Genomic DNA, 15,477 nt, shown 5'->3' with positions numbered 1-15,477 from the left:
ATTCTGTTTCGTGTTGTAAGCAGTTAAATCACCACGTGTTGGGATGGGGTTCGGACCACACAAACACAGGATTGGGTCTGTTCCGTTACTGTGTTGGTGAGACTGGTGCTCCGCATCGTGGGTAACAGCAGCTGTCCCGTATGCTGTCAGCAGTCGGAGCCTAGTGCTGAAGTCGAATACTCCCGGTAAGACGTGCCTGTAAAGCAGGGTGGTAGGAAAGGAAGCTTGGAGAGGAAATGAGTAAATCATCAGCCTGGGCCAATGTGTAGCTGTAAGGCAGGGTTACTGGAGCAGGCAGCGGGGAGGGAAGGAAGTGTTGCAACAACTAACCCCCATGTCTGTGTTCTCTGAAAAAGTCTCATCATAGAAAAGTCTAAGATAAGAGGATTTTTTGGGAAACATTACTGCACAATTAATGCAAGACAGAGTGCTCTATTGCTAGGTCTGGAAAGAGAGGGAGCATGCATAGCTCCTCCTTAGAGATGCTCAGCATGCAATGAAAGGGGAGCACCCATAAAAAGCAGACCGTTGCATGAAGTTACTGATCTTTTTATCTTCTGTTCTGCATGACTTTTCTATCCTGCGCAAACTGAGTATTGTCAATGACGATGCACATGGTAGCTTTATGTTTTCCTGAGGAAGCTGATAAAATTTCTAAGAGGTGATAGCAACGTTGATACTTAAAAACTGTGGAGGGTGGATTCTCTATTTCTTTTCATATTTGCATTAGAGAATTTAATGTAAAAATAATATACTGGCATGTGTACATTCTTAGAATTTCATGTGTCTATCTACATGCTTTTTATTTTTTACAACTGACTGCTGAGCAGTTGGGTCCCCAGAAGAATGAGATGAATGAGAAGGGCATCCTATGGGGAAAGGGAGAAACAAAAGCAAGTGGTGATCCTCACAGATAGAGAGGAAATTAAACGTGACATTCCACTGCCAGCTGGGTGTTGGTTTGCTATATTGTATCCATCAACAACTCTCTGCTTTTTTGATATTTTTTAGAATACTTCTAAAGTTAAAAATAGTCTTTTTTACCACTGCCCCCTCCCAGCAGTGTTTTTTTACCGTTGCATGACTATCAAAATATTGACCATCAGTAAAGCTGTTGTTACAAACCAATGTTTACATTCTTTATGCTTCTCACTTTTAAATTAGTGAGAAAAGAAAATTGTGAAGAGGGTGAATGGGTGGATGAAGTCCATTCTTTGAATAGTGGATACTTGCAAAACAGCTGCTAGAATGAAATTTCCCCAGCTGCTCAGTGAGAGGATAGTTCAAATTGTAGTCAAAATTAGGATTGGTCCACCAGATTATGTGTGGGTGTGACAAATAAAAACCAAAATGCTTGGTAAAGTATTTTTACTTGTAATGTGAAACTAACCTAAAATCATATTAGAGGGTATTAAATTCTGTATGTTCCATTGGATCAGTTTCACTGGAATACAGAAAATAGTTCTGCTTACAGTAATAGCCCAGAGACTATTTCTGAGACATTATTTTAGAAGAATGGCTGAAGTTGAAATACTAGTAGTAGGGAATACATGATGCTATGGATGTGGTATGCATCTTTTATCATCACGATTTAATATATTGGTCTAGATATGTGTCCATAAAATCTTTACAGACTCCACATTTGCATTCATTATGTATGATTATACAGTTGAAGAAACACTTCCTTAGCAATTTAATGGAGACTTTCATGTTACTCACCTGTAATAGCGAACAAATCAGTGAAAACACGGGTGATTGAAGCAGACTTGTGGGTTCAGCAGGGAAATTTAGGGCCCCATCTAACAATAGCATCCTTCAGCTATGAGAGAGCTGAATCTGCTTCCATAGTTTAATTCTGTGGGGTTAGCTGAAAGCTGCCAAGAAAGATATGGCAAACCAGCTGGTGATCTGCAGGAATATGGGAGGAAATAGGGTAGATGAAACAAATTACAGTTCTATGTCTTTTTTAATGAAGAGGAAGAAAATCTGTGAGAAAGGTTTTTTGTCACAGAAAGCCTGTGACAAGGGGGAGGAATCCATAGGATGTGAATGTAGACTGAGTGGTGATACTTTTCCTGGGTGGAAAGTGAATGCTAGCTCTATAGGTAAGACTCTGGACTGGGAATCGCGTCTATTTTCCCACCCTGGCTCTGCCACAGAATTCCCTGGTGAGCTAAGAAAGTAGTTAATGCTTTGGCCTCTGGTTTTCTCTTCAGAAAATGGGATTCTCATCCTTTCCTCCCAAGGGTCTATGAGGTTTAATAAAAGGATGTTTATAAAGTGAGCTTATGTTGTTTTAATGGAAGAGGTGCAATTTCAACATTTTCAAACAATATTCTCAGTAGAGAAAGAACCTCAGATATTATATTTACCTACACAGTGATGCTGTCCTACACATATGCTTTCTGCCAGTGGTAACATCCCACAGTAGTGGGAGGTTCTGTATAAGTCCTTTTTTTTGCGGTGAGAGTCCACGGACACCCCACAAAAGGGAGCCAGTGCTGGCTGCAGAGGGCCTCTTATACCTTCCAGCATGACTAGCTCTGCTAGTCCAAGCTGCCTCGGCATGCTGGACACCCCAGGATGGTGTGAGCACGTCCTGGGTGCACTTTTCCTTAGGTACATAGGTGAAGGTGTGTCTGTTCCTCTTATCTCACCCTGAGTGAACCAGGTTCCCCGTGTGTGTGTGCTGTGAGCCTTACCAAATACTCTGTCTGTGTATGTATATGCTTTATGGAATAAATGCCTTCAACCTCTCTCTTCACACACACCCCTCCACCCCCCTTTTTTTGGAGGATGTAGTTCAGCTGGTCTTTTTCAACCTTTTGTTGATAACTGCCTTTTTTAGTGCTGCCTATTGCTAACTGTTTGGTGCTGCTCAGTCTCACCCTTCCCCCTTCTTCTTTTGGCGGAGAAAGGACGCAGCATAGTTCCAGAGTATATACTCCAATTCCAGCTATGAGACTACTGTACATCTGGTGCTTTCAGTCTCCTCTGTGCACATTGCAGCACACTGAACCAGGGGTGAGGTGGAAAAATGACCTGTCTCTGCACGGTGGGACATGATGGTTACTGCAGAATGTGTCACAGAGGCATCATGGCCAGGTGCAGGATTGCCATTGACACCCTGATGACCTCTTACCAAAACACAGGCTCCTGTCTCTGCTATCACTTTCTCTTGGGCAGCCCCAGAGCATGAACGTTGTTGGTGGGGCATGCGCAGAGGTAAAAACACAGTGGGAGGTGGAACTGTGGTAGATGTGACTGATTTATGACAGGAGTTTCCTTTACAGTCATAAGGGGAATTTTGCTTGGTCACAGCAAGTTTGAACCCTCATGAAACAGCCTGAATCATTTGAAGTTGAAATAAAACAGAGAATGGCAGGGGGAGGGGCATGGCCCTTTCAGAAAAAAAAAAGGCGAAAACCAGAATGTTAAAATTATTTCCTTTGGTGTTGACTTCTTCAATGGGAATGTGATCCAGAATAGTTCTGGTGTGCAAGCCAACAGTTGTTTTAAGAATTTTTATTGTCTTCTTTTCTCTCTTCTCCCTCTCCCCCCTGCCCTCCTACTCTGCTCTGCAGATTTACACTGACTGGGCTAACCACTACCTAGCAAAATCTGGCCACAAGCGGTTGATCAAGGATTTGCAACAGGACATTGCAGATGGAGTTCTGCTAGCAGAAATCATCCAGATCATCGGTAAGACCAGGGCTGAGAGAAGCACTGCATGCTGACTCCTTGCATGGGGGGAATATATAATTCAAGTTGAATGTATTTAACAATAAGATGAACCCTGAATAATACTGTTTGACTGGGTCCATATGTCTGATATTTGTGTGGTTCATCCTTGTCTTAATTTAAAAATATGTTTATGTGAGCATGTTTGGAAATGGCTGTTTAACCATACTTTAAATGGCCAGAACTGTATCTTACACACTTTGAATTGTCAGAAATGAATGCTCCATTAAACCATATGTCTCCCATGTGTGCATTTTGTTAGTTGGAGTGGCTCATACTTTCTGGGATGCCTTGAAACTGTATCCTGACCCTGCAAAGACAATTGTGGAAGATTTCATGTCAGCAGTTATTTTGCAGGGGCTGAAGAATTAGCAGCGACCTCCTTCGCACTTCCCCCTTTGCATGATTTGGCATGTGGAAGCAACTGCTGCTAACAAGGGTGTTGTTACTGTATGACTGAGCTTTACTTAGAAAGGAGCTCTGTCAACAAAACCCTGCGCACTTTATTGCTGTGTCTTTTCTGCTCTTCTTCTGCTTTTTGATTTGTTTTTATGCTTTGTTGTTGCTGTTGTTTTGGATTTTTAGGGGTTGTGGGTTTTTGGTTTATTTGGCCAGGGGGTGAGAAGGGAAGTTTTATCTCATTGTTTACTTCTGCTTTTCTCCTCACTGTTTTCGTTTAGCAAATGAAAAGGTTGAAGATATCAATGGCTGTCCCCGGAGCCAGTCTCAAATGGTAAGAATAAAATATATTTTTAGTCTGTGTTGGCACCTCTGCACTTTCCTAAAATGCCTTTTTAATAATGATTTATTTAAACTGTGAATACTCTGTCCCACATTTACCATAAAGTCCTAATTCTCATATAGTGTTCCTAGTACTTTTTCTTAGCGCATGTGCTTAGTGTTTGTCACTTCATTTCTGTGCTTACTAACTTTGAATCTTGAGGTAACTCAGCAGCAAAACTTCGTCACTTCTAATTAATCTAGAACTGCCTCAGCAGACCTGTTCTTCTGATGATCCAGATAAATTCATTTAACTTCCTTTTTAAGGGCAGTAAATCCAAGCACAAATTTTCAAGTGGAGTCTTTGTGTCTGGAAAACTGGTTTGATGAGCAAGACTTGCCAAATTATTTTTGAATATAAATAGCCTTTTGGATTGTCCACTGTAACGTCCAGTTAGATGCACTGACTCCAAGACTTTCAGAAATAGCACTTTAGTCATATAGCTCTCTGAACTATAGCTGGCAGCTGCTTAAAGACATTTTAATACTCTCAGGCAAGAAGCATTTTGTGACTGTGATTCATATGCAGTCTTATTAATCTTTTACTCTGTTTATGGCTAGTCAATGACATTTAATAAGATAAAGCCTCCTTAGAAGGCTGTGGAACTGACAGGTACAAAGTCTGAGCCTCAGTAACATCACCATGCATTTACTGAATCATTTGCAATACAAGTCATGCTCCCCCATGCTGAGGACTTTGCCTTTTTGATCACATCCAAATAGTACATGAATAAGGTGCATGACTGTGTAGCTGGCAAGGATTTTGGAATATAATGATTTGAATGAGCTTGCATAATAGCAAACTGCTGAAGCTAGGCTTAAAAATGGAAATGGAATAGGGAAAAAAAAGAGATTTTTCACTGCATTTTTTAAAGGGGGAAGGCATTTGCAGCTTTTTTCTGCAAAGATATAAAAGGTAAAGAAAAAAAATTGAGTATCAGTGAAGTCAGTAATTGTATTTTTCTGTTCTTACTTTTCAAATAATGTGCAGACTTATTTCTAGTTTCTTCTCTGGCTTTCAAGCTTTTTGAAGCAGTTTATAGTAAGAACATACGCAATTTCCTTAATAATAGTTATTATTCTAATTACTCATATTACAGCAGCACCTAGTGGCCCCAGCTGAGAACGCTGGGAACTCCAACATAGAACTCTAATATTACACACACAGATCAAGAGATAATCACTCTCTACTTTAATCACATTAAAACCTGCCATTCCAGACAGACAAGACAAACAAGAAGAGGCAAAAGCACAGAAAGCTGATATGATTTCCCAAGGTTATGTAACTGGTTAGAGACCATCTAGGATTGCTTAGGGACCCACCAGTCTGATGTCTATTGAGCTTCATTTCCATGAGAGAAATCTGAGCTGCAGAGACAACTATTCACTCCAGCTTTGCATCTCCAAAGCGACAACAATTGGGTGGGTACATTCCCTGTTTACAGATAAATCTTTATGTGGCATAAAGGGATTCTGGATTTCATGTCTAGCTCTGCTGCAGTTATGGGGGAAGCATGGTCAGTGCATGCCCATGCTGCAGCATGTGGGAATCTCTCAGCAGCTCCTTCCATAAGCCGATCTCTCAGCTCAGCCAGGCCAAAGAATATGTCTCAGATGCTCTTAGACTCAAACCATGTACTTCAAAAGCTCCTGTACCCAGTCACATATCAGTGTTTGCACAGTGCTAAGGTGTCACATTTAGCCATTTTAACCTGACATATGTATATTTATTTATCTTTCTTTGATTCAGTCTCTTTTCTGCATTGTTTTATCTCTACAATCTGGTCAGACTTTTTTCCTGCCTTTTTACATACCAATTTCATAATGCTTATTTATTTGACTGATCTAGGAAATTTAAAATGTAGTGAAGCTAAAGTAGTTCAAATTTGTCAGCATTCCTCTCAGAACATCTTAGAGTCCCCAAGTTTTGAGTCTGCTCTCCATTTGTTTCCTTTGGGTTGTGTGTTGATCTAACCTAGATGAAGGCACCATCTTATTGCGTTTTCAAGGAATTTCCCTTGGCAGTGCTTAATTTTATTAGCCTACTCAGTTAATGATAGGGCAGTTCTCCTTGTAGCATTGGACTCTTGGGTGTTTGTAATGTGCAGAAAAATAATGTGGCAGAAGTCGAAGCTAGTTTGCATGTTTGATATATGCCAGTATGTACCAATATATCCTGTTAGGATTTGTCAGAACATCAGCCATCAGACCAGATGCAGTCATGATATTCTTACAAAATGCTTGTTAGCCATTCACTTACTGCTTTCATTTTAACGTTTTTAGTTAATAAACCTCAAAAAGCCCACCACGCTTTTCTTTCACATATGTTTTCATGATCCTCACTCTCATAACTTGCAATTAAAGAGAAATGTTTTCTGTATTCATCTGCCATTTGATAGCCTTCCCAGGAGGGAAGCTTAAAAGAAGCTAGAAAGCACTGACATGGATTGTCTGCTTCTGGAAACACTTGATATGCTCTGTAGATGACATTGATATCAATTCATAATTAATCACTACCAATATTCCCGAATTCTGTTCCACACACTATTTGGTTTTCCTCTTGCAAATGGCTTCATCTTTCAAATTACTTTTAAGGCATCTCAATTTAACTGTTACTTTAATTTGTAAACATCTTAAAATGCTTATTTTAAATATGTATGAAATGCTTCTTTTTTTAGTTAAGTCAAGTCTATTGCAGTGTCCTGCACTCTATGCTCATCCTGGCAGTGATATGCAAAATACTTGAAGACAAGTTGAACTGGTTCCACAGGCCCAAGTTCTTAAAAATTAAAACCTGTGAACCTTAGCAGCATCCAGTTTCTGCATAGTTAGCTTTACCAGGGTCCGCGTGGCTGTCATTATGCTCACACATTCGATATCACACACAGAATCTGAGAACCTGAGATGTACTAGGGAATAAATTATTCATATAGAAATCTCAGAAACTTTGAATAAATGAAATTTGCTAGAGAATTGACAAGATTTACTTTGCTGAGTAAATCTACTGTGGTAAAAAGATTTGGGTATTTCTTACAAATGGTTTTGATAAATACAGTAAGGATGTTAAACTCTGCGTATTATCATAGAATCGTCATAGAATGGTTTGGGTTGGAAGTGACCTGGAAGGTCATCTACTTCCACCCCATCTGCCACAGGCAGGGACGCCCTCCACTAGACCAGGTTGCTTAAAGCCCCATCAAATCTGGCCCTGAACATTTCCAGGGATTATAACATACATTCTCTGTCTACAGTGTCATAGAGACTGTTCTGCTTATCTTGCCTATTTTGTTCTTTACAACCATGCATTCAAGGAGGAATATGACACTACATCTCTTTTTTAAATCATCTTTTTCAATCCCTTCAATGGAAAATGCTACCACATTCATGTCTGTCTTTTCCTTGTATGAATCATCTTTATTTATAATATAATGGTCTTTCAAAGTTTCACCTTTTGATTTCAACCAAAAGCTAATTCATTTCTGCTTCTTTAAGCCATTTGTTTGTTTGATTTCTGTTATAAGTTCCCCATCATTAGAAAAAACAGGATAATGTCCTGGGTAGAAAATACGTTATGAACATTTTCTTTAATGGTCCAAAGATAAAGAATAAAAATTTTTATCCTCCTGAACATATTAAAAATGTACTGGAAGATCTTCAGTGTTTTGGCTCTAAACAGATCATACCAAACATATAGTAAGCATGCAGAGCATCAAATTTAATCCGTCCTGGGGTACTGAGGGAAAATGCAAGAGAATCAAAAAGTGCTGGACTGAAAATCTTTTTATGGTAACTTTCACAGTATTGTCCCTAGAGAATTTTGCAAAACTAATGTTTCTATTCTTTCCTCATGCGGTCTACAGTTTTTTAGGTGCAGAAATAGTAAAATAAATTCAGAGTTGCCAGAAATCTTTGGTATATTGCTTTTCAAGTTGATTTTTCCTTCAGAGATTAATGTTCTCTTATTAGCTGTTTTTTCTTCCTTAGAATTAGCTCTTCATATTTCCCATGAGAACAGTCTATGCCAGTACACATATGCACAAAAGCATTCTTAATTTCTATGAGAGTTGCATGAAAATACAAGGGAATGAGAGTCTTGTTTTGTCAGCTGTGCAGGTTTGGTGTGCTTAAATGAACAGAACACGAGACAGTAGTCTCATTTCCATGGTGTATGCTTACATATTTAGTTTTCAAAAATTAAATCAGTAGCCTGAAGTGTAGATCACTCTGTTTAGGCGAAGATGCAGTTTGCGTAAGAGATAGGAAAAGAGAAACCAGCCAAAATAGAGTAGTTACAAATCTCCATTTAAAAATGCAGTCAAAAGGAATGGCTTCTCACAATATGGGCAGGACAGAGTAAGAAACTCATTTCCCTGTCCTCCGTGGTAGGTAAGAGGTATCTGGGATTAAGTAATGGAGTAGCTTTAAGAGGGAAAAAATGAAAGTACTTTCAGAGAAGGATGGCAGGTTTACAGCAAGATATCTAGGGAACTGATCTCAGTAAAGCCAGAGAAAAAATTGGTAGTAATTAAAATTTAAGCTCCTGTGAGACACTCCCTTTGTCTATAGATAGGAAAGCTAAAATTTTAGCTGTGCTACATAGAAAGTATCTGCAAGACAGCCATAGCTTTTGTGCGGGTGTTTGAGGGAGAACAGCCTTGGAGAACATGCCCAAGTGTGGACTGTGTGGAAAGGATCAGAGGAAGATTAAGAGTTTTGCTCGCACTGGCAACTAGTGAGAAAGATAATTTTAATTTCAATGACAGCATTCTGATCTGGAAAAGAGAAAGAAACAGGATTCTCCCTCCAGTGACACTATACCTGTACTGTGGATTCTTGTAATCCAGGTCATCGATTATTTGGCATGCCTAAAGCAGGAAAATGCATAATTTTATCTGCCATGGAAGTGATCAATGTACAACATCAAAAACAGCATGTAGTGGCTTTTACCTTTTGTACACAACATGTGTACAGCTATGAGAAGGCTGGTAAGCATGATTTCTTCTCGATTCTGTCAGCTTCATGGCAATACAGATGGAATGCCATATGCTTTGCCTTCTTGTGTAGACTTAGCTTGGGATTTTCCAATGTCATCTTAAAATTCCCCTCTGCTCTGCAAGTTTCCCTGTCTGCCAGGTGCGTTATAAAAGAACTGGTCACACTGGAGATAAGCAGTCAGTCATGCTTGTGTTATGACAGAACTTTCTATTATGGGCTTCCTCAGGTAACGTAAAAGACCCTCTTATCTTGGAAACCTGTTTCCTCTTGGAGGAGACCCTGCTCTGCCTTACTTAGAAATCCACACTTGGATTTTTTGTTCCCATTGATGAAACCAGTTTGGATAAAAAAATAGATCAAATGGCTCCTAGTTGCTTTTGATAACTGTGCATACTGTCAATACCTTTGTGCAGCCTCAAGCCAGGGTATTATCCAGAGGGGAGTTTTTTGAGGACATTTTGCCATCAGTGCACCTTAGCCTGTCCCTGCACATTACCCAGCTCCCAACAACTGCAGCTCTTCCTTGGACTTTGTAAGTGGTGGCAGAATTATCATGCTCCCCATTGCCTGGGATGAATTTGTCATGGTAATGAAGAGTTTCTATGTTCTTTGGTGTCTCTCTGCCCCAGGGATTTACTTACCAGCTAATTCTGCATTTCTGAATCCAGTTTTTGTGGTTTGGCAGAGTAAAGCCTCATGGAATTCTTTCTTTGGAGTGAAGTGTGAGTAAAGAAAAAAACATTGGAGCCACATTGACGACAAATACTTCTTTCGTTTCATGGTTTATTCTCTCCTACCTTGCAGCAGTGGCACCTCTAGAATGAAGCAGGCTAAGCTGATATAGCTCCATGAAATGGAGATCCTTATGAAAGGATCTAAGCAGATACTTATCTATGAAGGAAATGACGTGCTGTGATATGGAATGCCTCTTCGGTTAGTTTGGGTCAGGTGTCCTGTCCCTGCTTCTTCCCGGCTTCCCTTCCTCCCTGACAGAGCATGAGATTCAAAAAGTCCTTGGTCAGACTAAACATTACTAAGCAGCAACTAAAAACATCGGTGTTATCAGTGTTGTTCCCAGGCTGAAAGTCAAAAACAAGGCACTGCAACAGCTACTAAGAAGGAGAAAAAGTGACTGCTACTGCTGAACCCCAGACACTGTCCTCAGCTGTTCCAGGGAAGACCTTCTTGGACATGTCTGACACATCCAGCCACTTGCAATCCACTGTAGAGTGTACAATCTACAAGATGGCTTTAGATTTGCTTGGCATTCACCGGGTGTTCAACCTGACTGTCTCACTGAGTTCCCCCATATTTTGTTGGTTGGTGATAGGAGTGTAACTACTAGGATGCATTTTCGTTTGGCTCTGCTCCAGGTTTATAGAGCCCTAAAACTTATACCTGCCGTCTGAGAAATCCTGTGGTATACAGTTCATATGTCATGTCCTGGAGCTCAGAGTAGTGAGAAATAAGTATCTAGCCTTCTACACATGCAGTCGCCACCTAGAAATAATGTGGATGGCAGCAGGAATCTGTATTAAACCCCCTTCTGTGCTTGGGGAAGTGTCCCCTGTGTTGAACCAGTGTACTCATCTTCAGGTTATACCTGAGTGTTTTTAATTTGCTCAGGGAACTAAACATTTTGGAGAGTGAAATAAGCCCTTTCAAACTCTTGAATCATAAATGATAAGTGCAGGACAAAAATTTTAGAAGCTGACCTTCAGGACTAGACTCTCCTTCTCTGTTTTAGACATCAGCAAACCCTGTTAATAAACTTGTATGTACCTTACAGGCTGCCCACGGCTTTTCTGGGTAATCCTGTGTGCCACAGAATTTAAAACTTTTCTGGTTAACAGCAACGCACATAGGAATATCTACAGTGTAAAAACATGAATAGGTAAGGCAGATTGAATGGTTACAGAAAGCAACATTTCCTTCATCAGTGTAGAAGTTGAAGATTTTTTGTTTGCAGATGAAATTAACAACTAGAGTAAAAATGAAAATCAGAGTTTCAAAAATAGAAGTGTGTGGTACCTCAGACGAAAAAATAAAAGGGCAAAAGAAGGTCCATTAAAGGATACATTATGTAAATAATTGGGGCAATATGAATGGAAAGAATAAAGAAAGGAAAGAGGACAGAATTTCTGTGAGGGTAAGGTTAAAGATGTTAATGTTAAAGATGGTTGACATTCAAGGATGAAAATGTTGGAATTCTGGTTCCAAGTTTTGCTGAATGATTATTAATATTATTAACATAGTCAGTTTGAATAAAATGAGGGGAAATTGGTTTAGCATGGAACAGGCAGAGGAGGAATTTTGTCTGCTTTTGTGAACAAATTCTGAAATTTATAAAACCTCTAGAAATGGAAGAGAAAATGTAGATGGAGTGAGAGCTGGACAGACAAGCAGAGTAACAGTTTTGGGGGAGACAAGGCATGTTTTCATTGTGAGGAAAGAGGAAGCTAAGGAAAGGATGTGAGAACTGCTGCAAATGTTAGAACTAGTAGAGCATAATGAATGGGATGCTTCATCCATCCTGCCTAAGGATGTTCAGGCTTGGAAAGGAAAGGCAGAAGGCAACCAAATCATCACTTTATTGATATGATTTGATTCTGGTTTGGCTTTTTGTTAGACCTCTTTATTCTACACTGAAACAAGTAGTTCTCTTTATATCCAGAGAAGATCTGAGAACATTAAAAGAACCACAGGATTTATGACAATTCCTCTTCACAGAACAACTCAGAGTTACTCACTCACATCAGGCACTGAGATGCATATTCCCCTGAGTCACTCACATTTGACTGTCTGAAGTCATAAAAGAAAATGCCACTGGAACACATCCTGGGTATTATTTTACTAGGCTGGGAGAACATTATTCATTAAATAGAAATTGTATGCAGCTATTAGCTTTTTTGTTTAGGCCTGCAAATTCCCAGTCCTAATAATGTGTGGAATCACATGAGAATAACTCATCTAGATGTTAATGAAATAATCGTGTCATAAGAAGTACTTATACTGTGATGGTATCCATGAAACATACTGGGATGTTAGGTTGGGGTTGGATTGCTTGTTTAGGGTTGCTTGATTAGGGCTGGGATTAAGTTTATGCACATTTTGCTTTTGTAGACCAAGATTGCTGAAATCAGAAAGATCTTTTTGTTCCTTAAAATCAACTGTTTTCCTTCGTACCTCCTCCCCCCACTCCTGCACGTTCCCAGCAATTCCTTGAACTCCCCCTCCCTTTAATCTATATTTGGAATATTCCAATACCTTCATGCAACTGACACATGCCTATCTCACCCATGTCTTCTCCCATCCCTCAACTGTATTTATCAGGAATGTCATTGAATTAGAAACTTGATTTAAACTGTATTGGGAGGATATACAGAGATGAATTTTCCCCCATCTGTAGTTAGCTTTCTATGCTCTTCAATTTTCTGGGTTTTCTTTTTCCCTGGAGTTTTGGAATTGATCAAATACATAGTTGTTATACAGTTGCTTAGACAAAGAGATGATGAATAAATGACCTTGAAGCCTCCATTAGTAGAAACTCACTGGAAATTTGTAACATGAACTTGCAGTTAAAATACATACACATAAATTGACTATGACATGCATTTTAGAAAGCACCTGTTGGTTATAGTCATTAATACTTTTTTTCCCCAGATAGCAACAGCAGGATTACTGTAAATATGTGTGCTTCATGATGGTGTATTTTTATCATCTTCTATAGGGAGAGCATGTTATAAATACTAGGAATGTCTAGAATGTTCAAGGGATTTAAAAATAGAGAAGAAAGTGCGTGATGTTTAGCTGAACAGCAAAAATGCATATTTAAGCTGAACAAGAAAATAAACAACATCTCTGAAGTGGTTTTATTTTACAGTATATCCAAACAAGGCTTTTTGGTAATTTTGAGAATTTGTCATCTTTTATAGATTTTTATCAAATGTCTGATTATTTTGGAACTGTGGCAAAATGCCCGATCTCTTATGGTTATAGTTGAGGACTTCTATTTAAAGACTTTATAACCACTCCCTTTACAATACTTCTGATCAGACTGTCTTTATAATTTTGTGTGCTATATGTTAGTTAAGAAAAGTTATTGCTCCATGTCTGTGAAGTCTTGAATTTCCTCAGAGAGGAACATTTCTTAACACTGGAGTTGCATTATCTCTCACCTATTCTTCTTCCTAAAATAACCTGCCACTGCCTATCTAGCTTGACAATGGGGAGTGAATTCTGCAGCTTCAGTAACATGCAAGACTATCAAGAAACAATGTGGACCTGTGTTTTGATGTGTAGCGCACATATATGGATATGCATCCCTGTGAAGTACCGTGTGAAGTTCTGATGAGCCCTGGTGATTTTATTCTCTTTGAAAGGCATTTAAGTCATTCACTCTGCCTCTCCTTTGTGAATGAAGTTTTGTGGGAGCTTTGATATGCGGGAGCTTTGACAAATCATTGTATTTTCTGGTTTTCTGTGAGCCTGAGATTGCCACTCTTCTACAGAGTTGACAGAGCTACTGTCTCTGTTCCTTAGGGTAAGCCAAGGTGTATTAGACATATTTTGAGATTAAAGAATTGATATCTGCAAACAATAAATGAGGGCACACAACAAATATGAATATCATCATCTTTTATTTGGTTGGCCTGGAAAATCCAACTATTGGGAAGATGTTTTAATAGAGATACAGGAACTGTGCAACTGTCCATAAAATGCTGTCTGTGGTGTCATATGTAAAGCAGTAGAGGGTGCCAGAAAGCAAGAAGCTGTGGCTTCCATTGTAATTAGTGGGAAAAGAAAGGGATTGTAACTAGCAATGTAGGGTGGAACAGGGTTTGCGTTGTGAATTCAGCTGCAGAAGGGAGGGAAGACCTCACGCTTCTTGTAATGGTTAAGCATTTACATGTGCTTAAAATTAACACTGTCCAACAAATTGTCAAGCTTTTGGAGGTATTGTGTAGTACATTATGCCTAGGTGACAGTGCTTGTCACTGAATCATCTTTTAGTGGCTATACATACCAAGTATTTCAAAGTTTGGCCTTATAGCAAAGAGGCTGACAAGACAGGAGGATAATAAAGTAACACAGAATGTTCTAGGTCCTACACCTGGGTAGGAGCAATCCCAGGCACAGCTACAGGTTGGGCAGGGAAGAGATTCAGAGCAGCCCTGCAGAGAAGGACTTGGGGGTGTTGGTCAATGAGAAAATCAACATGAGCCGGCTTCAGTGTGCGCTCGCAGCCCAGAAAGCCAACTGTATCCTGGGCTGCATCAAAAGGAGCGTGACCAGCAGGTCAAAGGAGGTGATCCTGCCCCTCTACTCTGCTCTCGTGAGACCTCACTTGGAGTATTGTGTGCAGTTCTGGTGTCCTCAACATAAAAAGGACATGGAGCTGTTGGAACAAGTCCAGAGGAGGGCCACGAGGAAGATCAGGGGACTGGAGCACCTCCAGTATGAAGAGAGGGTGAGAAAGTTGGGGCTGTTCAGCCTGGAGAAGAGAAGGCTGCATGGAGACCTCATAGCAGCCTTCCAGTATGTGCAGGAGGCCTACAACGATGCTGGGGATGGACTATTCATCAGGGACTGTAGTGACAGGACAAGGGGTAACGGGTTAAAACTTAAACAGGGGAAGTTTAGATTGGATCTAAGGAAGAAATTCTTTACTGAGAGGGTGGTGAGGCACTGGAATGGGTTGCCCAGGGAGGTTGTGAATGCTCCATCCTTGGCGATGTTCAAGGCCGGGTTGGATGAGGCCTTGGGTGGCATGGTTTAGTGTGAGGTGTCCCTGCCCATGGCAGGGGGGTTGGAACTAGATGATCTTAAGGTCCTTTCCAACCCTAACTGTTCTATGATTCTATGATTCAGTGTGTTAATTGCAAACCAACACTGTAATAAAAACCATACTGTCCTTCTATATTTGTAATTGTTCAGCTCATTAAAAAAAGATTTGAGAAC

The 15,477-nt window shown here is 39.9% G+C and overlaps 1 protein-coding gene across 2 annotated transcripts in view; it reads left to right on the top strand.

Annotated features, from left to right (window-relative positions):
• Window positions 1-15,477, top strand: part of NAV3 (neuron navigator 3) — a gene marked incomplete at its 5' end in the record, with an annotated part of 269,996 nt that overhangs the window by 80,050 nt on the left and 174,469 nt on the right. For both annotated transcript variants that reach the window (XM_080621573.1, XM_080621572.1), the window contains 2 exons: window positions 3,585-3,702; window positions 4,422-4,474. In XM_080621573.1, the coding sequence (XP_080477699.1) occupies window positions 3,585-3,702; window positions 4,422-4,474 (171 nt within the window). The remainder of the gene's footprint in view (window positions 1-3,584; window positions 3,703-4,421; window positions 4,475-15,477) is intronic.

Source organism: Psittacula echo (genome assembly GCF_963264785.1).
Source record: "Psittacula echo genome assembly, chromosome: 1".
Lineage (NCBI taxonomy): Eukaryota > Metazoa > Chordata > Aves > Psittaciformes > Psittacidae > Psittacula > Psittacula echo.
Note: the sequence above shows the minus strand (reverse complement) of the source record. Positions and strands in the feature narration are given on the sequence as shown.